A 27,943-nucleotide genomic window follows, 5' to 3' on the forward strand; every position below is an offset into this window, starting at 1 on the left:
GGCACTTATGCAGTTTAGCAGGTACGGAAAAAATTTTTCATTTTTTTTCAAAATTTGATCATCATGTGTCGTTATGCGGTGGGGGGAGTCTGCAGTGCCCCCCCATCCCCCCACAGGCTTCATTAGTGTCAAATCAATATTTTCGAATCATAGGCGGCCGCTGCCGCGGCCGCATTCCAAAAAAAAACTCCCAACCTAACCTCAAGTGGGCTACGCTACAGATCAATATGTTCATCAAATTGCTTCATATTACGTATACATGTTCATTAGTGTCAAATCAATATTTGCGAATCATAGGCGGCCGCTGCCGCGGCCGCATACCAAAAAAAAAACTCCCAACCTAACCTCAAGTGGGCTACGCTACAGATCAATATGTTCATCAAATTGCTTCATATTACGTATACATGTTCATTAGTGTCAAATCAATATTTTCGAATCATAGGCGGCCGCTGCCGCGGCCGCATTCCAAAAAAAGACTCCCAACCTAACCTCGTATTCAGGGCTACGCTACAGATCAACGAAAACCATGAACACACCACCAGAGAGCACGACAAACAAAAACAAGACATCTACAAACACGCCACAATCGCAAATCAAACTCCGCGCCGTAATGACGTCACACACCACAACACGCTTACGTCACGGGTCAAAGCCGACGGGTAAGATCGGACGCTTCTGTTGACCCCAGTTCTGTTCAGTTACTGTGAAACTTAAATCATTTCCCCCTTTTATTCAAGTCGTCAACCAAAAACAAAGCCAAATAATAAAATAAAATTGAGGAGGAAAATGAGCACAAAATCCACAGCTGTATCGGGAGGAAGTGTGGTTAAAATATGAAATTTGATACCTTTGGATGTTAGCAACGATGATACCATCGGCCACACCAACGCCATTGTTAAATTTTCTTCCGAGAAACCTTGAGTTTGACGTTCCGTGCGGTCCCGTCCCGTTCTGCTCCGTTGACGGTTTGAATGAATTCTGCCTTGCGATATTCACTGTGTATACCGTGTGTATACTTTCCTGTCACGTGTGAATCGACCTCAACTTTGATTAGTACGCTTTTTAAATGGGAATATCTTTGAGCTACATCTTGTTTATAATGTGGTATCTTTGACTTTAAGGTTTTGTACATGTAGTGACATCGCGAATTTGTGGAAGGTTGTGAATATTTTGGGATGGTAAGTAATGCTCTCTCCATACGCTGTTTTAGTTCTTATTGAAAGAAAAGTGGGATCGCACTAGAATGGCATGGGAGGAAATAGCGTTCTTATACTCTTCTTTATTTGTTTTAAGTGTGTCCAGTGACTTGGCCAGACTGACCATTCTAAACATTTTCTGAAGCTTTCAGGAATGCATGGGGCGGGCAAACACAATCGATATGTTTAATTTAAGTTCTAACTACAGAGGAAGCTGACATATAGAAGCTATTGCAAAATAAAAGACCCTTTTTGAGTATGAGAGAAAAATACTTTTGCATTCGTTATGTGATCGATTGATAAACAACAATTTGTGTTTCCCAGTGATTGTAGCTGAAGCTAAAGAACACATAGATTTGCAATGAAGCGATTATTCAAAATTTTTGCGAGCTGCAGCCTCATATGGGGCAGAAGTTAGATGTGGACAAGAGAAAGGAAATCACGTCTCCACACTATATTGAAAATATAATGGAGGTATTGCAAAACCACAATCAGTAGGATAAGAACTGACAATATCTCGTGAGTGATAAAAGTGTTCAACATTCGCACAGTGGACAGAAAAGAAACAACTGCATTTGTATTGTTTTATTAGATATATGGGTAGTAACCCATTACTTCAGAAAGAATGTGCACGGAGGACTACAGGGAAGAATGACAGGTGGCAGTACATAGGCCTCCATGTACAAATAGAGTTGAAAGTTGTGTAGTGGTAGATCGCCCATGATCCCGTGATACAACTGCAGACAGATGTGTTTTTAAGACATTCCACATTTCTCAGCTCCAACAGTGTCAAAAAGTTTGATGGCTGAATATGGTGGCTGCAGTCGTAGAGTATTCTAAATTTTTGTTGTGAACTTTTTCAATGGTACGTATTGTGCTTCAAAACACAGTAAACATTTTAGTTGCACAATTTGTTAGCTATCTTCTGGAGAATTAAGACACTTGTAGTTAACTGTGTGGCTCCACAACTTACTGTAATTTGATGTGATTGTGAAACGGAGTGTGTGACCCTGTCAAACACTTGCTATTTTTTTAATATATTGTGATTTTCTGAAGCCGTATATGACACATTTGTTTCATGTACACGAGTAATGTTCTTGTCAGGTGTGCATGTTGTCAATCATGAAATCAAGAAATTCCACATCATTTACATAATATTGGAACTACATGCCACAGTGACTACTGTACGTAGTATATGCTGTGTTTTGTGGTATGTTATTTATTTTCATCTTGTTTACCACAGTAAACCACTATATTACCATGTTGTATAATGAAGGCCGATTCACACTGGATTTCAACAGACTGGAATGTAATGGTGCCATTAAATGAAGATTTCACTGAAATGATGAAAGTGAACTTTTATGATCCATCCATGATCGAAAAATTCAGAATATAGCATCAGAATTAAGGAAGGAAACAGCATGATAAAGTTTATTAGTGTCTAATGTAAAATTCATGATGGATGTTTTTGACATAGTTTGCATGTTAAACTGCTCAGAAATAAGACAAAAGGAAAAACGTCACCCAGACATTTCAAGGCATCCATATGTATTTACTAGGGAAATTGGGTAGAGAGGTATATTGAACACTAGTGGTCTGCTTTGACCATTGACACAGGAAACAAATGATAAGCATTGTACAAATCATGGCAACTATAACATTTTATCAGTTGAGATTTTGGGTTAAGCTGTAAATCAGTCCGTCACTGTAAGCAGGTTGTTTTACTTTCGAATTTGTTGGCTTCGCCAGTTAACAATAAAAATTATACACACCAAAGGCTGACTTTGCAGCAGCCATTAACATCACATCGTAGCTCGAAGCTGATGACTAGTATTGAATATTCCTCTTGACTGGAGAAAATTTATACCTATAAAAACACGTTGAAGAATGTTTAGAAGTCAATACGTAAAGCCTTTTTACCCTATTCATTATTATTGTTTCGTTTTTTAGATTCTTTAAGTTGAGCTGACTTTGTTGTTACTGTTAAAAAAGTTATTAGTGAAGAATGTTTCATTAATTTATTGTCTTATTTATGCACAGTGTGTGCAATTTCTTTGTTTGGGTATTGCAAATCTTAAATCATTTTCTGCTTTCAGTGCTATGGTCTCTGATACTTTTTGTGTGTTCCCCCCTCCCCCCCCCCCCCCAAAAAAAAAAAGGTCGTAGTGGAACCTTTGCAGTATGCCGCAAAAATAAAGCAAACCTGCATCCACCTCCCCTGCCCCCACCTCCACCAACCAACATCAGTGGCAGCTTTCTGCTCAATAGACCTTGAGTATGACATTCCATCCATTGGTGGCTTCTATGAATATAGACACCTGAAATGTAGTGTGGAGTGTATTGACATTGCTGCAAGGGTCTTTTCCACTAGATAAGTATGTTTAGCTGTGAACAGTAAGGTTTCACCTATTCAGGCCATCATTTACAAATATTAGGAACAAGAGAATCACAGATTCCTGAGGCACGCCATTCTTTAGCTTTTCACATAGCATTGCTCTTCCTTTACCAAACCACCAAAAAACTCTGACACAATGAGGAAAATAAGAATTGATTTTTTTGAAACGTTCTTAGAATTAACCCAAATACATTAACAAAAAAAATTAACAACAAAATTTAAACTACTTCCACAACCAAAAATAACAGCCAGATTGGTTTAAGAAAATGGAGTAGGACATAAGAGAACTGCAAGTCACAGAAAATACACTCATAGATGAAACTGCAAATAATAATGATAATATAATAATAGCAATAATAACGATAACCAAAGACAAGAAAGAGATATTTCAGGTCAAAATGAAAACCAAACTAACGATCCAAATCTCTGAGGAAGAAAATAAAGCAAGATCACAAAAATGAAACAACACTGAGCTAGTAGAAAGGCACAAAACATTAAATATTGTTAACAAACCCCAAAGTCAAGTGAAAGGAAAGAGAAAGTAAATGTTGGAAAAACTTGCTTACCATAAATAAAGCTAGGGAATGAAGTCAGCTGTATTCGGCATATTAAATAAGTAATGGCATTTACTTTTACCATTACAGCGGTACTGGTGTACTGCATCTCTTACTGTGGTGAGATCCATGTGTCAGCTGCAGTGACATTAAATGAACTTGAAAAGTATTGTTAACGTAGTAAGAAGGTGTAGCAAAACTGATAGTTGAACATAAATAGGTCTCCTTAATTAACATTACACATTATGTGGCACTTCAACTTGGTGTTCTAGTTGATATGACATTAGTGTTATTAAATTTGTTGCATTCCTCAGTATGATTAATGAATTACATTATGCACCTAATGTATAAAAAACTGCATAAATAAACCAGTAGTTTGAATTTTTTATTCATGACATTTGTTTTGGAACTATAATGAGAAAGTTAAATAAGTATTACATATTTGTTTATGCACTCTAATCCGCAAATACCGGGTGGTTATAATTAAGCTTTCCTTACTTAACACGTTATAACATGGAAACTAATTACTCTACAAATACTAAACTTTGTAGCATTAATATCTAGATTATGGGGTGCTTGAGTTCCATGCATCACAGCGCCATCGTCCAGTTCCAACCATGGCCATCAGTCATCTTGATTCATAGTCTCTCACACCTGACTAGTCACTTTGCACTTTTTGACATGTCAACCTGAGCTCGGACAAAAGGAGCAGGGCATTATTGGTGAAGCTCTGTTATCAAAACAACAGTAATGCTGCAGCTGCACTTCGAGAATACCAGCAGCTGAAAGCATTATGAAAGGGTCCTCTTTCTCCACTTGCTGTGCAGAGAATGATAATGAAGTTTGAATCCACTGTAGAACTGGGCTTTGCTGCAGGAAGAGGCCAACAACCAATTGCACCATAGGTGGTTGATGAAATTGCTGTTGCTATGGAAGACAGCGCTGCACACATTTCCCAATCAATGATGTGTTGACTTCACTCTCCACTTTCTTGCAAGAATTCGAGTTGATGAGCACTGGCCCTGGACCATCCTATGGACAGACGAAGCTCATTTTTCTCTGACGAGTGAGGTGAACATGCAGAATTGCTGAGCATGGGGATCTTCAACTCCAATCACTGTGCATGAAGTTCCTCTGTATGGTGAACGCGTCACCATATGTTGTGGCTTAATGGCTACATTCACCATTGGCTCATTCTTTTTTGAACAGGTTGGTGCTCAAGAACCAAAGATGTGCAATTTGACTGGACAGGATTACTGCAATATGCTTTGCCAGCATTTCATTCCTGCCCTACATGAAACACACATTGAACTCAACAGTTTTTATGCAAGATGGGACCCCACCTCACATTGCTCATGAAGTTCACCATCTTCTCCGAAACACATTTTGAAATGATTTAATTATCAGCCGATCATTTCCAAATGCATGGTCGGCACGATCACCTGATCTCACTCCTTGTGATGTCTGGTTAGTAGGCTACCTGGATAGAGTTTACCAAGGAAACATTCACACAAGTGCTGATCTGAAGCACAGCACATTCAGAGAGGTAGCCAACGTACCTATGGACATGCAGAATGCAATTATGCGTTTTCAGACTTTTCTGGACACTGATGGGTGCCATATTGAGCCCCTTTTGTAGCAGTAATGGGATTGGTAGGTAATGGTATGATGTACTGTAGCAGCACATTAAAAGTGTTTAAATTGAATTGATTCTACACTATTTCTCTTCCACATGTTCTTGACATTGATGGTACGATTTTTGGTACTCATACGGTAATTAGTTTCCGTCATATAATGTGCTAAATAGGGAAAGTTTAATTATAGGCATCTGGTGTATTCATGATCATTCTTTTCTGTGCCAGTAACATTTTAGTTAGATTAGGATGCAGTTAATGTATTTTCATGTATAGCAAATTCTTTGTTCAGTACCAGTTTGACAGGCTGAGATAAAATAACCAGTTTAATGTACAGGTGAAATATATTAGTGCAGTGTCCATACTATTTGTGATACGGAATTATTTTCAGTGCTTCGGCTTAAGTTTCTGGTGAAGTAAATAAAAACTGGTTTTTAGAATGTGAATATAGGCAAAAATAGTTCAGGATTTAAATTGCTGCAATTGTGATGTAACGCTCCTGTCACAGCTTTTAGTGAGATTATCGTTCTTTATATTTTTAGTGGTTTTAGCAGCCTATTAAAGTAACAAACATTATGTTCCACAATAGTTTATTAGACCACAAATCACTTACCATTGAATAATTTGTTTTAGGGTCAAAACCAGTCGAGCGGTAGTGGTTCAGGTGGAGACAAGAAAGATGACAAAGATAAGAAGAAGAAATATGAGCCTCCCATACCAACCAGGGTAGGGAAAAAGAAGCGAAGGACGAAAGGTCCAGATGCAGCTATGAAACTTCCCCAAGGTACTTGAGTTTGCGTTTATACTCTGATTAAAATTACTTTGTGATTGACATTTCAGCGAGTCAAATGGTGGGGGACAGCCTCCATCCAATCGCGATTCTTTATTGAGTGCCATGTGCTCGTTGTGTTGCCTGTTTTGTATGTTAATGCAGTGCATTCTCTAGCATGGCTAACTGCACACCGGAAACAATGTGCCCCCCCCCCCCCCCCCCTCACCACCACCGTCACCCCTGCAATATGTCAGTCACAAAATAATTTTAATCACAATGTAGTAATTGATTTTTCTTCATATTGTATTTTTGCTGTGATGTGTTGCTGCTATAAAATTTCGTGTTTCAGCTAAATGTACATAAAAATTATAATTTACGAACATGAAAGGTGAACAATTTCACTCTGATGTGTAAAAGGCATGGAAGTTACATAGGATAGAAAATTAAAATAGAAGAATTATGGTATATTAAGTGAGAATTGAAACTACAGAAGTGAGATCAAAACTGCCACTAGTGGCAGTGCAGGTATATAAACAAGAAGAGGTCATGTAAGTAATGGAGCAAAAAATGAGGACAAAATGTGGAGAAGAAAACACAGTTTTACATTTGTGGTATATAATTTGGGAATTGTAAAATTGTACTTGGGAATAGACTTGAAAAGGTGGCTTAGAGGTAAACAGAGAAGTAAGAAGTGGTGAAGGGCCAAGATGTAAAGGAAGATCAATGCATAGAAACTGGAAGACATTACATAGAAACAAACAGAGATAGCAAGAGAGGGAAATTGACAGCAACAAAACATAAATTAAGTGTGAGGAAGAAAACAAATCTTGGGCAGGAGAGTAACTTCTAAAATACTGATACTGCTTAGAAGGCTCCAGGTTACTGGAGTACCAGTATTGTTCATGTTGTGTTTGTAGGAATTCTCTGCAAAGATACTACCTATACATATTTTATAGTTGTGGCAGCAATGTTACAATGATTTGAAACTTACTGGCAAATTAAAACTATGTGCCAGACCAGGACTTGAACCCAGAACCTTTGCTTTTTGCTGCCAAATATTCTACAGTCTGAGGTATCCATTCACAATTCACAGCCCATCCTCATGGCCTCAGCAGCAGATATAATGCTGTTGTATTTTCCATTTCATCTTCACCTACTTCCTCTTGTCCACTCTGATCCAGGGGTCCATGCCAGCCCTTGCTCAGCAGTCTGGCCTGGCCCCACCCTTCCCCAGTCTGGCCTGGCCCCAACCTTCCCACCTTTCTATTCTCCTTATTCTTTTATATTTGCTGTTTTCAAAGTTTTGTCTTTCCTGAAATTTTATCATCTTGTCTGTGCTGCTCATTTTCTTAGGATAACGGATGGTGAGGTGGTGCTGGTGGGATGTAGGGGGTGTCTCTCTCACTGCATATCATGCTCTGGGGACTTCCAACTGCATTCTGGGCAGAGCGGCTCTTCCACATTATCTCCTCTCACTCCCCTCCTACTTCTCCTTGATTTTTACCTCTGTCTTAGTGTATCTTGCTTACAATCGGGCTTCCCAGGATTTGCCTTTTGTATCCTTCTTCTGAAGGTTATCCCTGGTTCACTATGTATAACCGAGCGAGGTGGCGCAGTGGTTAGCACACTGGACTCGCATTCGGGAGGACGACGGTTCAATCCCGTCCCCGGCCATCCTGATTTAGGTTTTCCGTGATTTTCCTAAATCGCTTCATGCAAATGCCGGGATGGTTCCTTTGAAAGGGCACGGCCGATTTCCTTTCCCATCCTTCCCTCACCCGAGCTTGCACTCCGTCTCTAATGACCTCGTTGTCGACGGGATGTTAAACACTAATCTCCTCCTCCTCACTATGTATAGTACGAAGGGTCGATGATCTTGCAGTTTGGTCTCTTTAAGTCAACCAACCAACCAACCAACCCACCCACCCTATTTTGTCAGTCTATTTCCTTTGTGTAGCCTTTTATATTTCCCTTCCACCTTCCAAATTTCCCTTCTTTACTTAGTACTGGCTTGGTATCTGAGCTCATGATATTCATACAGTTACTTCTCTTTTTTCCAAATCTCTAATTTTCCAATAGGTAACATGTATTTTCCTCATAGTCATGCATGCTTCCACAGCTTTGCATTTCACCTCAGTCCATACCTGTTTTGCCATTTTGCACTTTCTGTTGGTCTTATTTTTTTACCCATCTTTTTTTACTGGCTTCATTTGCTGCATTTTTTTTATTTTGTCCTTTTGTCATTTAAATTCAAGATTGTGTGTTGTCCAAGAATAACTGGACTTTTGTCTGTTTGCATGCTTGATCCTCCACTGCATTCACTATTTAAACTTTCAAATCAACCTGCTCATTTTCTATTGTCCTTTCCTCTGTTTCAGTCAATTAGTGGTTCTTCTAGTTTCCCACACTGTCATACCTTCCTGCATTTTCTTCAATTTTAACCAATAGTTATAACCAAAAACAATACATCCTTTGTCCCATATTTACACAGAATCAGCATGGTTAATTGCTGGCCGGATGCCCTTTTGATGATCTTGTGATGTAACATTACTTTGGTAAAGTGATGTTGCCCAGCATCTACCCGACCGACATGGCGATTCACAGATAAAAGTATTTTTTTTTTAGTGAAGTAGTTTAGAGTCGCAAATTGCCTGGAAGTTTTGTTATTGTTTATGCATGTAAACTGGTACAGATGGACACCGCGTGTCTTCAAGGTGAGACAATGGTAGCATTTTACTAATAATAAAAGGGCATGCTGTGAAAATTGTGCTGACATAAAAGAAGACAGACAACAGTTAGCTGTCATGTCCGTACAAAACTGTCTTTCATTAACTTCGGGCAGAATTGCATGCCATAGTAAATATGTGAACATTAATGGTATATGAAGTGTTGCCTTATATACATCAGTAACAACAGGACAAAAGTAACTGTGTTTTAGAAGTAGTGTTTTTTATTATTTAGTAGAAAGTTGGAAATTTATCAAAGCTTCCAGATTCCAATAAATAACTACAATGGTTAAGGAGGTGACATTAATGCAAACTACACAGTTTGTCTGAACATTATTTCAAGTGTAGCAGTTCAGAATTGAAGAGTAACAGTACTCACAATTTGAACCCATGCAGTTTTACAAAACAAGTGTGTGTAACACTATTGTGACAACTGTGACAAGATATTTCAGCATACAAAAATGTATTAAGTACATGATAAAATTTTAATATACTTTAAGGACTTTAATAGAGAAGTAAGGAAAGTTTTAAGAATGTGTGAATTATTTCAGAAGGTTAAGGGCAATAAAGGTCAAGTGATTTATAAAATGTATCCAGTTATACTAAAAGCTTTACATGCTTTAACAGCAGATTTATTCGGACCATTGCCTAAGGGTAGAGGCAGAATATCATACATATTTGTTACAGCTGGTCAAAATATCTTAAACTATGTACTATAAAATCGGCAAAGACGACCACTTTGATTAATCGTTTAAGGGAGTATTTTGTGGATGTGGACTGATACTACAGATTTTAAGGAGTTTCTGACATGGGAAAGTGTAACACGTCATTGTTTTTAAGTATCATCCTCAATCTAATCCCTGCAAAAGAATGATGAAAGAAATTGGAAGACTGTTGTACATATTGTTCTACTAGGCTCACTACCTGGTTTCAGGTACCAGAATTTCAGGTTATATTAAATTAATAGCCTCGTTTATCTATGGAACTTTCACCAGTTGAGGTCTTGAACAAGAAATGTATTGGGAAATTTTACTAAAATTATTTACTTGGCCACACAGTAGAATTGAAGATAAAGACAATGTACATGATTGTGTAGAGAAAGAATTGAAGCAGCAAGCTTGACTTTCAGATGCAGGAAAATAATTTTAATGTTGCTACACCTAATTTACAGGTGGATGATACTAGTGACCATCTAGTCAGACCTTACCATCCTATTTCTTACACAAAGACAGATACGAGCAAATTCTTCAAAAGGAAAGTCCATATGAAGTAATGAGTATTCTGCACCATAAACTACTGTTTCTAATAGACCCATCACATGGTAAAGAAAAGGGATTGTATAATGTAGACATAATAAGAATATCTAACCTACAGTCAAGACATCAGGGTAGTTCACAACCTGTGCAAACATTGTAGACTGACAACAAGGCCTTGGTGGTCTATCAGGGTTGCGGTTGCCCCAATTTCTGGAAATCAGGGAATATCAGGGAAATTAAAAAAAAAAAAAATGGAAAAACATCGTTTTTGTCTCAGTAGATGAAATGGCTTATTTACTGAGATGTCACACGTCATCAGTGGCTGTGCGCAGCTGAGTATGTGCTCTGCTTCCCTACTTCCTCAGTCTTACTACTTCCCCCCTTTCTACGACTCCCCCAGCTTGCAGTCAGTGCTGCCACCACTTCTTGCCGCTAGCCTAGCAGCTGCCAACAAGAGGCAGGGAGGTGTGAGAAGTGGTTTGTTTGGATCTGATTCTCAGAGACTGTTGACGCAGCAGCTGGAGATGGCAGTCATGTGTGCATGAGTTGTGTCTGAGTGATTGTGTGTGCACTCTCATTTTCTGACAAATGCTATGGCCAAAAATTTAGTTGTGAGAAAGTGATTATCTTTTCTAAGTGCATGTCTGTGGCGCAGCGATTATCTTTATGGTGAGTTGCTACCTGTCCTCATTAGTATTGATTCAGAGTATTTGCACAAGTTATCTGTTGCATGGATTGATCACCACTTGAATAGTTGGCCACACAAGTAGACTTCCATGGTGGGCCAAAACCGCACGCAATTTCTGTGTTTGTCTAATGGATCAGAGCCTGTCGATCTGAAGCCCGTAGTTTTCCACTAATCTGCAGGCCCTACTTGTCAGACCTAGTCTCGTCGATCTGCCCGCAGGCTGGGTCTGTTTGTGTGTGGTGTAACGCGGCGGATTTTCGTGGTTTATCCATGGACCCAGGACTATGGTGCTCTTCACCACAGGTGTTGTATTTCAGGAATTGCGACTGTGTCACTGCAAGTACATTGTACAGTGCAGCATTTTTATAGATATTTTATTTATTCTAGTACATTTTGGTACACTGAAAGTAGTTTATGTATTAGAAAGTATGGATGATAATAAGGAGAAAACTGCGGCAGTCACTGGCAGTTTTTTCGCTAATTACTTGTGTATTTCTTGAAAGAAAAATCACACAATACCTGTAAAACAATAGACATAACAAAATGGATAATAACCAACAGTAACAAACATAGTAGAACCAACACTTTATTGGCGGGCACCTATAGTGTTGGTTTACACAACTCTTTCCCGCCTTATACACTTCTTTCAAGGGAACTACTTTTTTCTGAGGTTTTTTAAATCTCTTTTGAGACTCCAACAAAATACGTATTTTGTCACCAAATGTTTCTTTTTATTGAAATAAAAGAAAATCAATGGTCTTAATAAAACATATACGAGGTGCGACAATAAAGTAATGAGACAGATGTGAAAAAAATGCTGCTTACCGTTTTAGTCAAGTTTAGTGTTGTCTCCTTCAAAGTAGTTCCCTTCTGATTGCTCACACTTTTTCCAGCACTTGTGCCATTGATGGTAACATTTCTGGAACTCATCTTCTGTAATAACCACCAAGACCCTCGTCACTGCTTTTTGGAGATCTTGGGTTGTTTGAAAATTTTGTCCCTTGACCGCCGTTTTGACTCTTGGAAATAGAAAAAAGTCACACGGAGAGATATCTGGTGAATAAGGTGGCTGTGGTAGTACTGAAATTTGTTTTGTGGTTAAAAATTGCTGTACTGACAGAGCAGTATGGGATGGCACATTATCGTGATGCAGAATCCAATTATCAGCAATGTTGGCACAGACGTGAAGAACTCTTTTATGAAGTCTTTCTAAAATTTCTTTGTAGTAATATTGGTTATGGTATGGGATGGCACATTATCGTGATGCAGAATCCAATTATCAGCAATGTTGGCACAGACGTGAAGAACTCTTTTATGAAGTCTTTCTAAAATTTCTTTGTAGTAATATTGGTTAACTGTTTGTCCAGGAGGCACCCACTCTATGAACAATTCCCTTAGAATCAAAGAAGCACACTAGCATGCATTTCACTTTTGACTTTGACATGCGACCTTTTTTTTGAGCACCATTGCGAACTTTGGTGTTTCGTCTCTGGATCGTACTGAAAAAAACCATCCATCACCAGTGATAACACGGCTCAAAAATTCTGGATTGATTTCCATTTGCTCTAATAGATCGGCTGCCACATTTTTCCCTGTTTCTTGCTGTTGTGGTGTGAGATTTTTGGGGACCATTTTTGCACAAATCTTTCTCATACCAAGATCTTCAGTTATTATTAGCCGAACCGTTTCTCGATTGATGTTCAGTTCTGCAATCATTTTCACGGATAATCTTCGATCAGATTGTACGAATTCACGCACCCTGGCCTAGTTCACATCCGTCCATGAAGTTGATGGTCGTCCACTGCGGTTTTCATCTTCAACATTTGTCCTGCCTTCACTAAATGTTTTATGCCAACGAAAAACTTGAGCTCTTGACATAACCTCGTCTGCAAAAGCCTTCTGAAGCTTACCGTAAGTTGTTGTCGCATTTTCATCCAATTTAATGCAAAAAGAAATGGCATACTGTTGCGCAATATTATGCGGTTCCATTTCCGTGTCAAGAGACAGAAACACGTGTTAACTTATTAAAGCACAACTCACAACTGAGCAGTTGCATCGATGTGCTGCTTTGACTAGATGCAGCTTATAGATGAAGATCAAAGATATTATGCTTACGCAAGCCTGTAGGGTTGCCAAATCTTGCAAATAAAATCAGTCTGATTACTTTATTGTTGCACCTCGTGTACGATTTGGCTTGCTTTCTTTATCAAAAAACAGCTCATTACAAAAGATGTTGATGTTAGTACTTAGGTTTTTTTGCTCACATGTTTAGAAATACAGAACTCCTTACATTTTTTGTCAACTTAGGTCTTTACTTACCCTTGAGATCTCAAAATTTGTGAGGGAAAAATGCTATAATTTGTCTGGAAATCAGGGAAATGTCAGGTAATTTCACTTGGGGAAACTTGTGGCAACCATGGTTATATTACTTCCTTTTTGATTTCTGTTTGTCCTCTTCTTCTATATTCTTTAATTTACCCCCATTTTCACACACACACACACACACACACACATCATTAACATACTATGCATATAAATATATTGTTTTAAATATTAGGGATTCAGGCATATTTTGATAATACAAACCACTTTCGCCTTCTGTTACGTCAGACTAGTAATCATAAATCTGGTAATTTGTGGTGATAATGCTAAAAACAGATTGGTATATTAGCATTACACAGGCTACTAATAAAAATGTGTTTGCTATAAATAATGCATTAATTGTTTAAACTATTGCACATGCCTGCCTATATTACACTGGCAGAGCCAACAGAATAGGAGCTTAAGGTAATACCAAATATATTTATATCAGTATGAAATTCAAATCTGCAAATACATGGTGCTATCTTAACGTGTACTATGAACTTAACAACTTAATACTTAGGCATAATACTTATCTGTGTAATATCTTGCTGATTATACTTAAACAGTTATAAGATAATGATCGTAATTTCAGTTACAACTTAGAGTCTGATCTTTTCTCATGGACATTCTCATAATCATTTATGATGAGTATTTGGACAGAGGGATTGTAAGATATGGATGATCAATGTTGTCATTAAATCAGAGAAATGCTACATTACCTACCGCATTTACTCGAATCTAAGCCGCACTTTTTTTCCGTTTCTTTTGTGTAATCCAAGAAACCTCCTGCGGCTTAGAATCGAGTGCAAAGTAAGCGGAAGTTCTGAAAAATGTTGGTAGGTGCCCCCACAACTAACTTCTGCCGTCGAAGATGTGTAGCGCTATACAGGCATGTTTTGCAGGCGCAAAGATAAATACTGGCGCCAAAATCTCTGCGTCGGTAAATAAATTAAAAAAAAAAGAAGGTGGAAGACGAGCTTTTTTTCTCCGCCCCGAGTTTCAACCACTGCATTTTCATACATTATCCAACGAAGTAAATACAAAGTCCATATTGTTCATCTTCGAATGTAGCAGCATTTCAATGTATTACGAAAATCCGACTGACAAGACTGTTTGGGATGTTTGTCAATATGCTAATAGGAACTTTTATGAACTGTGAGTCACATGCAGTATTCTCTTCACCATAAGAATAATACAAATAGAAACATTCTGCCACGTATTGTTTCGTGTTTGCTGCTATCTCATTTAAATCCTGTCTGCCTAATAAACTACGAAACTAGAGTAAGACATCAGCAAACGCGGAAGAATATACATACCATGTCATGTTTATATCCGTATTATTCTTATGCCTAATAGTATACAGTCAGAAATGAAGCACGGCAATTGACTAGATTTTTAAATCTAAGGTGACTAATTTCTGTGCAGAATGTAATGTACTAAAGAGGCGTCTGCAAAGATTTTCAAACGGAGAAAAATTTTCGCTGAACTCTAGTTCAGAACTTATATCATACGCAGTATATTATTTGGTTCTTGTTGATCGTTATCAAAGAAAGCAGCAGTGTAAGTAACAACAAATAGCAGTCTCTTGCCATTGTTTCGCTGATGAGAAGATTTTTTTTCCGGCGGTAGCGTGCACAAAAGCAAGAGAACAGCGCTTATCAGATCAAAGAAAAAAATAAGCAATCAATTCAAACCAGATGAAGCACGTGAAAAAGGAGGGGTACCCGTATAAATACGATGGAGCGCCTGACACATAGCAATGGCTACCTGGTAAAGCTTAACTGCTAAGCTTACGACTCGAACCAAACTACTGTAGCTGTATCGTCATTGATTTGACCTAAATTGTGTCTCATCTTACAATGGACCTACTTTGTTTCGATTTGGAGGTGCGGCCTAAAACTTTTCTCTCCCCTTGAATTTCGAGTCTTAAATTTCAGGTGCGGCTTAGATTCGGGAAATTTTTTTTTTCCTAGATTTCGAGTCTCACTTTTCAGGTGCGGCTTAGAATCGAGTAAAGAGGTAACTAGGCCTAATTCTTTTTCCCCAAATCAAACTATATGGATGTTGTATGTTTAAGATCATGATGATGTAAAGAAGGGGAAGAGTGAAAGGCACTCTTTGTATAGTATGTAAGGTGCAAGTGCATGTGATGGTAAATGTGAGTTGGTGATATGTCCCCTTACTGCTGAATTGAGATTGTTGAATTGTGTGTGCAGGCAGGGGCTCAGTCTGCAGAACAGTGCAGCATGCCATGGAGCTCCCTCCATGGTGTAGGTCTGTGATTGTGGGACTCTGTAACTAAGGAGATCCATGTATAACATAAAACCAAAATTCTCTTGGAGTCTTATGGAGAGACTGTTCATTTCATTATCTGGTATGAACTTATTGTCAATCGGAAAGTTATACCGATTTGTAATAGGGATAATAAACCCTGTTTGTGAACCTAGCAGTGACGTTATTACGTAATAGTGGTCATTTCAGAGGAAAAGTGTGGTGGAAGGCAGGGTCCCTCCAAAATGAGCAAACCACTGCATTTTCATACATTATCCAACGAAGTAAATACAAATTCCGCATTGTTCATCTTCGAATGTAGCAGCATTTCAATGTATTACGAAAATCCGACTGGCAAGACTGTTTGGGATGTTTGTCAATATGCTAATAGGAACTTTTATGAACTGTGAGTCACATGCAGTATTCTCTTCACCATAAGAATAATACAAATAGAAACATTTTGCCACGTATTGTTTCGTGTTTGCTGCTATCTCATTTAAATCCTGTCTGCCTAATAAACTACGAAACTAGAGTGAGACATCAGCAAATGCGGAAGAAACAATGTTTTTCCATTTTTTAAAAAAATTTCCCTGATATTCCCTGATTTCCAGAAATTGGGGCAACCGCAACCCTGACAGACCACCAAGGCCTTGTTGTCAGGAAAGAGGGAAGGAGAGAACACTTGCAAGTAGTTGAATGTCATTCTAACAGCTAGTATATTAGGCAGTGCTACAGATAAATGATGATAGTCAAAGACGTGATGAAGGATTTCCCATGTCATATCCCCTCCCAAAGAACCCTTTACAAAGGAGTGCCCCCTTTGTCACCCAGTACCACCCTGGACTGGAACAACTGAACCACACCTTCATCAGGGATTTGATTATCTATCATCATGCCCTGAAATGAGAGGCATCCTATCTAACATTCTACCCAGCCCTCCTAAAGTGGTATTCCGTCACCCACACAACTTTCACAACATCCTAAACCATCCCTATGCCAAACCCAACCCCAGACCCTTGCAAGACCTGACCAATCAATCAACCCAGCTTATTGTAACCTCTTAGAGGCTAGGCCACCTTTTAAAGCAGCCATGTCATATATCGACTCTACTGCAAACTTTGCACATCTTTTTCTGTTGTTATGATTAACAAACAGCTGTCCACCAGGTTGTGAATGGCTACTCCCAAACTGTGGCCGAGAGCAAATTTGACCACCCTGTGGCACAACATGCAGCTGAACATAACATGCTTGATTATGGCTGCTTTACAACCTGGGCTATTTGGATCCTTCCCTGCACCACCAGCTTTTCCGAAATGTGCAGATGGGACCTTTACAATCTTTCTCTGCTCCCAAAATTATCCCGGCCGTGAACTATGATAACCTACCATCTCCACACCCTATAGCCAACTGTTTCTGCCCCCTCTGTCCCATAACTTACTTTCATTTCATACCCCCTCACCCTCATTGTGCTTGCTTTCTGCCAATGCACCCACCAGTCTTTTCCTTTCTCTGCTCTTCCCCATCTCCACTTCCTACTCCCACTCCCGCCCACACAGTCCCATGGCACTGCCTGTGGCAGTCTTGTCCTGCTGCCTTCTAGTCACTTCTTGCTCCATCAGACAGTGTTCTTCCCTCCCCCTTCGTTGCCCCCACTCCCAATTGCTGCTTTCATTAACGCAAGAGTTGCGGCTGGGGATAGTTGTCATGTGTGTGTGATGAGTGTATGCTTGTGTGAATGTGTGTGTGTGTGTATTTTCCTTACTTTTCTGAAGAAGGATTTGGGCAAAAGCTTAATGTGTGATAGTCTTTTTGTTGTGCCTGTGTGCAGCTCAACTTGTCATCTTTACGGTGGGTAGCTATCTATCCTTTTCAGAACTGTTGATATTCCAACCTGGACTTTGCAATGTAACATCACTTTGTTTCGTTGTTCTCATATGTGAAATTAACAGTTTGAAAATATTTTTTAATGATTAATTTGGAAGTTAAATGTCCCCAGAGCACAAACTCCTCGTGTTCCTTATTTGTTGTTGTTTGGCTTGAATGTAGTGAAAAACTGTATGTGAAAATAATCTACAAAATGCCGTAACCAAATTCTATCATTACATAATGTTTATGATAATTTACTGGCCCTTGGAGAACTTAAGTAGCAGCATATAGCAGTAACAGTGTGTGAGAGAAGTGAGAAAGGATTACTACCACATACACTTTTACTAATTTATATTTGTTATATAATGTAATTATGAATATTTCATACATTAGGCAACAAGCCCTTGAAACACAAGTGCAAAATTTAAGCAAAACTACAGAATGTCACATTACTAATGTAATAGAATTTAGGTTAAGCTTGATATAGTAGTGTGTATCCTGGTAATGAGCTGAGACTCCAGAAGGACAGCAACATTTTTAATCTATTGAACACACACACACACACACACACACACAGCATAAAGTAATGAAAGTTTTGTAACTGGTATTGCTGTTGTAAAAAGGTATATTTCATTCTGCAGTTACGAAGTCTCTTGTGTAATGTAACATCAGATTTCTTGCACAGATTTTACTCTTTAATAGTGAGGTAGTCAAGCTGTTCGGCACTACTACCTCACACCTTTTTCTTCTTGTTCTTTGCACAACTGTGACAAGCTACATCTTCCTCTCCTTATTTTTTGTTAACTGTTTTTCTTGACTTTGTAAAAATATGTGGCCTCATTTGTAGAAGGTTAATTGTATGTATTGCAAACAACATTCAGAAGCTATGTGGTATACTTGGGGGAACATCAGCGTCAGCCCTATGTTGTTCTGCTCTTGGTCTTGTCTTCTCAGCTGCTGAATATTTTGGCCCAATCTGGTTAGACAACCCATATGTACAAAAGGTAGCTCTCCAATGAAATAACGTGATGAGAATGATTGCTGCTGTTATCAAATCAACACCTACAGAATGGCTCCCAGTACTAAGCCATATTCCATTCTCACAACTTCTACACATCAATGGTCTCATAGACAAAAAGATAATAGATAATAAAAATTTACCTATCCATCAAGATGTTGGTGATACAGACCGATTCCACTCTATATTACCACCACCACCACCACCACCACCAACAACAACAACAACAACAACAAGGGGTGCTGTGAAAATTGAATTCAACAGTACTAGTACATTGACTCAAGAATGGATTGGACAACGAAATAATAGTATGCCAGGTATCACTGCAAAGCCACTGGGGTTTGACTTTTCACATCAAACATGGTCAATGCTAAACAGAATTAGGACTCAACGTGGCAGATATGCACATTTTTTTCCCCCAAATGAGGTAAGCAGTCTTCCTCACTTTGTGATCGCGGAGAACCATAGATCATCTGAGTCGTCATAGAAGAATGCCGTACAAGATCATTATAGTGGTAGGTCTGAAGACTTCCTGCTGGAAACTCCAAAGTCAATAGAGTACATAAATGCTCTAAATGTTTGTTTATAACATGCCAAAAAGCCGTATGATAAATAATAAATGGGTATATAGCAATTTGTATCTGAGAAACAGTATGAAAATTTTCAAAATTACTGTTCGCAGAAAGTTGTCACAATTCGGTAGCAATGCAACAGCAACATCCATTCTGAACTTTGGTTCAATTTTTAATAATGCATAACTACTAAAAACCAGTGAAGGGCCTCTATTGTTTTTTCCACATTGTTCATCCACTTTTCTTGGTTTCTTATTATTCCAGACCAAACCTAGAGGTATTGTGTTCAGATAAGAAAGGAATTCATTTCTAGAGTACTCAGTCCAGTTACATGTCAATAGCAGCTACTAGATAAAGTAAATTTTGTGTTCAAACAAAGAAAAAAAGTCTGACTGCAGCACTTGCAAACAAATTAACTCCTGGTGTTAGTGTCTTAAGACCTTATGCTGCACTTGTTTGTAAGGTTTGTGGTTTTGAGATACTACATAGTCTAACCCAGGCCAGGCTTATTGTTTCAAATTTACTCAACATGTGCTTGATGAGCTTAACTATGACAGAACAAAATTGGAATTTGGCAAGTTAGGTGTTGGTGAACTATCGCTATACCAGCTTTCTGACTCAGAGAGAATGCAGCAGTCGTACAAGTCTTAAATGGTCCTCAACCACATATTTCATGTGTTTGCAAAACATAATCACTTATTGATATGCTGAGGTATGCCTGCCTTAACTGTTATAAGTAATTCAGGTTAAGAAGTTGAGTGTGGTTCTGCACTGGGATCTTATTACGCCATGACACCTACACCTTCTCAGGTGGTAAACATATGCAGTTTTTGAGGTATCCAAGATCCAGTTACTCTCATGTCTGTTTTACATCTTAGGTATGATCCTGTGTTATTTCTCACCACTACTCAAAGTGAAAGTAACCCCTTGGGGTCCTTGGAGATGGCTGTATTAGCTAATGGAGTGAAAGAGAGGCATGTTGTGCAAGTAAGAGTTTATAAATGATAAACTGAATGATATTAAGGCAATGTTCCATAAAGCAAGAATTTGCAAACTGTTTTTAGAGCAGTCCCTGTGCAGTTCTTAACTGTTATATGTTGAGTAGTGATTTTCCAGTAGGGATGATAATATTATGAAATCTGTAATAATAGTAGGGAAAAGTTTGTCATTTTTCACCTTTTTTTTTCCAGTAACGCCACATACAAGATGCCGCTTGAAACTTTTGAAGTTGGAAAGAATTAAAGACTACTTATTGATGGAGGAGGAATTCATTCGCAATCAAGAAAGACTGAAACCACAAGAAGAAAAAATTGAGGTATGTATCATTTGCTGTATATGCCTCCTTCTGACAAATTTTGCTTTTTTGTTCCTTTAATTAACTTACTTTGATCATTGCTTTTTAGGAGGAAAGATCAAAGGTTGATGATTTACGAGGAACTCCTATGTCAGTTGGAACACTAGAAGAAATAATTGACGACAATCATGCAATTGTTTCTACAAGTGTTGGCAGTGAACATTACGTTAGTATTCTGTCATTTGTCGACAAAGACCAATTGGAACCAGGATGCTCTGTGCTATTGAATCACAAGGTAAATTTGTTAATTGCGGAAAGTATAATTACATTTACTTTATAATGTATTTGAAAGCCTGTTTTTATATTACATTTTTTGACCTGTTGATAATAGGTTCATGCCGTAGTTGGAGTTTTGTCAGATGACACCGATCCTATGGTTACTGTGATGAAATTAGAGAAGGCCCCACAGGAAACATATGCAGACATTGGAGGTAACCATTTTTCTGCAAAACTTGTAGGTCTAGTCCTAAAGTAAATCTTCAGTTTGATGTTTTTCTTGTCATTCTCAGTTTTTTTGCTACTGTACTTCTGCATACGAACTTTTCAGATGGGTAGATATAAAGATGTGACAGAGTGGCAAAACGGGGTAGTTGTGTCTGACCATATCTATGGCCACATGGTGTTTGAAGATCGCTGGACTTGTTTGTGTTTTCGAGTAGACTGTTCAACATGTCTACAAGCAGTGGGGTAATGCATGTGGCCATGAAACACGATGTCAGAATCGTGGTTGGGAAAAGATTCAGACTGACAGGGCCGAAAATGCTTTTCTCGACGTGCAAATCAAAATCGCTTCCGAATACTACAGGAATTGCTGCAGGCAGTGAAGAAATGCCAATCCCAAGCTATTAATGAGAGAACATTGTGAAGGGAACTGCATGAAATGAATTTTTGGAGTTGCTCAACTTGCAAGAGGTCATTGCTTACACAGGCACATAAAGACGGCCGCAGCAAAGACCATCTGGCTGGAAAAACTGAAAGAATATTTCTGATTTACTGAGCATTCTCCTCCCCCCTCCCCTCCTACCTATTACATCTCAGTAGGCCTGCAATATCACCAGACTTGAACCCCATAGAAAATCTGTGGGACATGTTGGAGACAGTGAGTAAAATGCTGACACCAGCATCCCCACAATTTGGTGGATTTGCTTGATCAAATCTGCGAGTGGCTTAACCTGGATGCAATGTACCAGCACAACCATGTGGATTCACTTCCTAGCTGAATCCATGTGGTTATCAAGCCCAGGGTGGAATTACACAATATTAAATGAAGGAGCATATTTGCCAGTGCACAAACAAATCAGATGTGCATAAGGTGATTTAAACCAATATCACTGTTTTTTTTCCCGTTCTGACATAAAATATTCTTGCAATCAGTTTCTGCTATATTCTGTTCATCTGTTACAGAGTGCCCTGCTGTATTTAGATATATGGAATTAACTTATGCAAGTTGTGGGCCATAATATTAAATAAAGCAGACAGGCATAGCTTGTCTACCACATGAGCTCCAATGCCCACATTTCTGAAAGTCAGCAAAAATTGATAGTGTTTGGTTACTGACATGATGTAATGAACTCAGTTTGTGATGAAATGATAAATTTGTCATATACTGGGGAAAAACTGATACATTACATATGGTTTCCATTTCTGAAGTAAGCTGTTTGGCTTCAGCATTGCTTATACACCAGATACAATGTGTAGCATAATTTGGTCTGTAGCAAACATAACAGATGTATCCAGAATGAATTTTCCACTCTGCAGTGGAATGTGCTGTGTTGTCAAATTTCCAGGCAGCTTAAAACAGTGCTGGACTGAGACTCAAACCCAGTACCTTTGTAGGCAATGTTCTTACCAACTTAGCTATTGTGTCATGACTCAAATCCTTCCCTCGCAGATTTACACCCCTACCTTCCAAACTTCATAGCAGCTCTTCCGTGAAATGCATCAAACCCCATCTTTACAATAGTCACTTATGTAAATAAATACTTTCAGCCAATTTTCTCTGTATGTAACCCCCCCCCCCCCCCCCCCCCCCCCACACACACACACACACACAGAGACAGAGAGAGAGAACACTTCTGTAAAGCTGGTTGAAAGATGGGGAAAGATACTGGCAGAAGTAAATCTATGTGGGCAGTTGGTGAGTTGTAACTGTTAGCTTATTTGTTAAACTAAGGTCCAGCTCCCAGTATTAATCTGCCAGGAAGTTTCGTATCAGATGTATATTTTATTGGTTGCTTTAGTTAGCCCCATGTTGGATGCCAGATATAGTGACTTTCCTGTCCTATCAGACTTTTAAATGATTGCAGGGTACCAGATTACTGAGGATAGACAAACAGTGATCAAATTTATAAAATTAAGATCATCTTACTTATAAGAATTGGCTAATAAGGAACCACATGTGGTAAAACAAATTAATGCATTATTAATTTGTAAATTCAACTAAACAAAGAAATTATCTTTTTTTGCCCTCTCTGTTGGCTTGGCGTCAATGGAGAATTAATCATATATTGATATTCGATGTGGGTCCTTGAATGCAGATGCATGTGTACTTAGTAAATATTTGCCAGTTGTGTGTGAGTGAGGTGTGCCCCCCCCCCTCCCCCTCTCCCCACCTCCCCACCTCCCATAGAAGAGGAATGTAGCTTTTTTTTTTGTCTGCCTGTCCACCTCAGCTGGAGCATCTCTGGGAATGAAACGAAAGATGCTCAAGTCATAAACGTATCACACAATTGTTATCACGACACTCGGCATATCCGTGTCATACTTGTCCACATCTTGGAGAATTGTGCAGTAGAAGATTTGACAGTCAGTGATGACAGACAACAGAATTATTGTATTGTAATTCTCTTAAATATGCAGCATTTTTAAACTGTTCACTGCTCCTCTGTACCTTCAGAGTCATCAGCAATCTTCAGTTCTGAGCTACTGGTCAGAAGTAGAACATTTTTTCACCAGTTGTGGGAGCTGATACTGGTTATTCAAATTGCTTCCTCGTAGTTTATTAGTGGGTCTCCTCCACTACTTACGGTGTAATGCTTCGAAAGAAAAATTACTGTAAAACAGTGGCAGAGAACTGTAAACTACAAGATCAGCACTTCTTTTCTGATGTGGAAAATTCATTATGTTTTTAAATTCTGCAGGTCTGGACACTCAGATTCAGGAAATAAAGGAGTCTGTGGAACTTCCACTTACTCATCCAGAGTATTATGAAGAAATGGGCATAAAACCACCTAAAGGTGTCATTTTGTATGGTCCTCCTGGCACAGGAAAGACACTCTTAGCAAAGGCTGTGGCAAATCAGACATCGGCTACCTTCTTACGTGTTGTAGGCTCTGAACTAATTCAGAAATATTTGGTAAGTATTCTAGCACAAATATTTTTCAAAATATTCATTTTATCTTTGAACAAAATTTTTGAAGCTTTGACTGTTGGAATACCGATACTAATAAGCAATTTACTTGTGCATTGTTGGATTTTTATAAATGGAACCAGCATAATGAAAAATTGTATAGATGTAGTTTTTGAGCCCTAATTGATTTAAAAGAAAACACATTGTTCTGCAGAGAAGTTAATGTGCAAAGATGTTAATGACTCATATGGGGTCATCATTCAATGATATCTTTGAAGCATACTGAAGTAATTTATTTTACTTTGAAACTGTTAATGATAGAGAAGGGTTTTCATATTCTTATTGATCATGGAGACCATAAATCCATGGCAATAAAAGGAAAAAAAGACCAATAGATTTTGTTTCCAGATGCTAATTCTTCAGCCCATGTCTGCAAGTTTGCTAGGTATCAGTGCTGTTGCATTTGTAAAACATTTCTTATCATTAAAATTTAACTTGTATGAGACGGGATGGAATGTCATTAAATACTGCTTCAGTACGAATTAAGTTTTTATTGGCAGAAAATTCAGCAAGTACTGAAAGGGAACATATGCCACACTAGTCAAAAGTGACATTGCAACAGACTTGAGAAGCTGTTGCATATATTATTAGCATTAATCTGCTGTGGTAATTTAAAATGGTTAAGGTTTTTCAGTACTTACACCTCATTTTTAAAACATATGAATTTAGTTTTCAGCTACAGTTAAACTTAATTGTAGAGAAGAGGAACTTGATGCATTGAGCTGACTGGACCTCAAAAAAGATTTCTATTATTTATTTATTTATTTCTTGTTGTAACTAACAAATACAATGACCACCTGTTTTATTCAAAGTAGCTTTCATGTTTATGTTGTAATGTAAACTAATATGTAGAATAATGCAGTTATGCTAATTTCTTAATTTTAGGGTGATGGCCCAAAACTGGTTAGAGAATTATTCAGGGTTGCGGAAGAACATGCACCCTCCATAGTTTTCATTGACGAAATTGATGCTGTTGGGACTAAACGATATGATTCTAATTCTGGTGGTGAAAGAGAAATCCAGAGAACAATGTTAGAGTTGTTGAATCAATTGGATGGCTTTGATTCAAGGGGAGATGTGAAGGTAGTAAATACAAAAAGAAAATTTATTAAGCTCAAAATTCTTTTACTACACACTAATAAGCCACAATTTCCATAAGTTTTGAAACATTTAACATTTTTGACATATTGATCAATATATGATTCATATCTGGTCTTAGGATAGGCTATTATTACATAATATTTTACTTGCAGGTTGTTATGGCAACAAATCGCATAGAAACACTAGACCCTGCTCTAATTCGGCCTGGAAGGATAGATAGAAAAATAGAATTTCCATTGCCAGATGAAAAAACCAAGAGGAGGATATTTAACATACATACATCAAGAATGACTCTTGCTGAAGATGTTAATCTCACAGAACTTATAATGGCTAAGGATGACCTCTCTGGTGCTGATATTAAGGTAACCATTTTCCACAAAATATACACAATTTTCTAGTACCTCTTGTGAAATTTGAACTCTGGTGCCTGAGATTAGATGCAACTGCTGTTCTTAAGATTCAACACTCAACAACAAAATAAAGAACAATATAATTAGAAGTAGTACAGATTTGGAATAAGACCATTACTACTTTAGCTTATATTAAATATAAATGAGTTATTGAAGTCATCCCCCCCCCCCCCCCCCCCTCCTCGGGAGTGTTTTTGAGCTACCAGTGATATAACCATTCGGCAAAATCTGTTTTAAAACTTGGGATAACATTTCATAGTAATTTATGCAACTAACAGTTGAATCTAAACATTTGTTGAGGGAGGAATGATTATCTAAGAAAAGGGAGGCTAAACTGGAGAAGTGAGTTACTTGAAAGAGGGAACAATCGAAATTTGCCATAGATACTGTGCAGCTTGAATTCAAATTCACATTTATAATAAAGCAGGCATCACTACTGCCTCAAGTTTGTGATTCTGTGTGTTGTAATGGTTCTGTTCAATAGACTTCATATGTGACATTACAGTTGTCTGGTTTACTAGCAATGGAAATAACCATAATTTCAAATTTCAGGCCATCTGTACAGAAGCAGGTCTTATGGCATTACGGGAAAGAAGAATGAAGGTTACAAATGAAGATTTCAGAAAATCGAAAGAAAATGTTTTGTATAGGAAGAAGGAAGGTACACCTGAAGGTTTATACCTGTAATAAGAACATCATTTGTTATGTGAAGTCCAGAGTTCTCACCATGATTGTTAATAAAACATACACACTATCCATTTTGATAACCTGTGCATTATTTCAGACCGTCATTAATATTCTTAGATCAGTGTTTTTACGTTTAGAGTAAACTGAACTAATTCAGCGATATAAAACAGTCCAACTTGTCTGGAATTTTATACTTTTACTTTACATCTGTTTTTTTAGAAGAAAATTACAAAAACCGAGTGGATACTTTCACTGATACAATAAAGAAATTATTTGTTTTATACGTTATAGGGTTTGTAAACAATTTTATTTATGGCCAATGATTGTGATATGATGTTCTGAGAACAGTGACCTGTTGCAGCTGCACTTTTGGTCATTCCTGCAAACAGAACTTATGGTATTACGAAAAGGATAGATTATAACAATGAAAATAATAAATTTTTGACAACATAATGTAATTGGATAGGTAAAACATCTGCTCATCAAACGGCAGCAGGAGAAGAAAAAAAGGTTTTTGAGACCTGGTAGTCAAAGAAGGCAGGATTAGGTTACGATTGTGGACGGGGCCGTAATCAGTTACAATTGGTTCCCTTTTGCACATACACACATTTATTTTAAAACGATAATTCCAGACTCAGCAATAAATAAAGATATCACACATTATTAATGAAAGAATAAACGATTGAGTAATTAATAGTGCTTTAAGTCCATTACAATTTACCAAATGGGCACAAAATACGGACACAGCAAATAATGTTTTAAAAACAAGCCAATGTGATCCCAATTAGAATTTTAAGGCAAGTAATGACAGTTCCTGCTGAAGGCCTTTAACGCCAAGAATGGCAGTTATAAAAAAAAATTTAACAAGAACACTGTAAAACAGTAATTCAATAGCATAGGTTAATTTGAAAGACAGCAACTGATCACCAAACGGGTAAGACAAAATGGTGGTAAACTTGGTAGCACAACCATTTAAACCTGCTGTAACACCAAGAATGGCAGTTACATAAAAAAATTTAGAAACATACAATAAAACAGCAAATACAATAATAAAACACAAGGGCCAGTCACAGACGGTGCACCAGGAAACGGCCTCTTAGTAGGTCTGGCAAAAAACATTTTCACGAGCGATGAGATAGGTAGCCAAGAGTTGCATTCACTTCACAAGATGGTAACTCACACTAATGACAGTCTAACGAATGACAAATGATAATCTTGCTGAGGCTACCTGATGTCTAATAAACCAAATGCAAAGATGTAAAAATACGCCAAAGCCGGAACTGCCGGTCTGGACTCTGTCAGCAGAATACTGTGCTTAGAGCACCCAGAACAAGAAAGGAGTCACTACCCTGGAGTAGAAGAATCGCCAACCAACCTACTATCAAGAAAGCTGTCGTAACTACACGCCTCACCAAACAGCAGCAGCAAGGCGAGGAAATGTACACTAACGTTACATATGCTAACTCCCAGGGCAGGTAACTTGGGTGTTAGCAGCCATGAGGCAGGGAAATACATCTGGTTGAATTTAACCAACTAAACGCAATAAATAGTAATTAGAAGTCCAGGAAAGCTAATCAGATCTGCCTTCTCCAAGCACTCCACTCGCTGCTCTTCGCCTCAGCAACACTATGAGCAGCAACATGAACCCATGTCACTGGAGAATCGCAAGA

At 38.2% G+C, this 27,943-nt stretch overlaps 1 protein-coding gene across 1 annotated transcript; it reads left to right on the top strand.

Annotated features, from left to right (window-relative positions):
* The first annotated feature begins 1,028 nt into the window (after positions 1-1,028).
* LOC124612465 (26S proteasome regulatory subunit 4) lies at positions 1,029-26,353 on the top strand. Its single transcript, XM_047140693.1, has 9 exons — positions 1,029-1,178; positions 6,413-6,563; positions 20,503-20,627; positions 20,716-20,901; positions 20,998-21,097; positions 23,807-24,021; positions 24,961-25,158; positions 25,329-25,538; positions 26,139-26,353. Exons 1-9 carry the CDS (start codon positions 1,176-1,178, stop codon positions 26,271-26,273), a joined length of 1,323 nt encoding a protein of 440 aa, XP_046996649.1. The 5' UTR covers positions 1,029-1,175; the 3' UTR covers positions 26,274-26,353.
* Positions 26,354-27,943: the final 1,590 nt, after the last annotated feature.

Source organism: Schistocerca americana, chromosome 4, assembly GCF_021461395.2.
Source record: "Schistocerca americana isolate TAMUIC-IGC-003095 chromosome 4, iqSchAmer2.1, whole genome shotgun sequence".
Taxonomy (NCBI): Eukaryota; Metazoa; Arthropoda; class Insecta; order Orthoptera; family Acrididae; genus Schistocerca; species Schistocerca americana.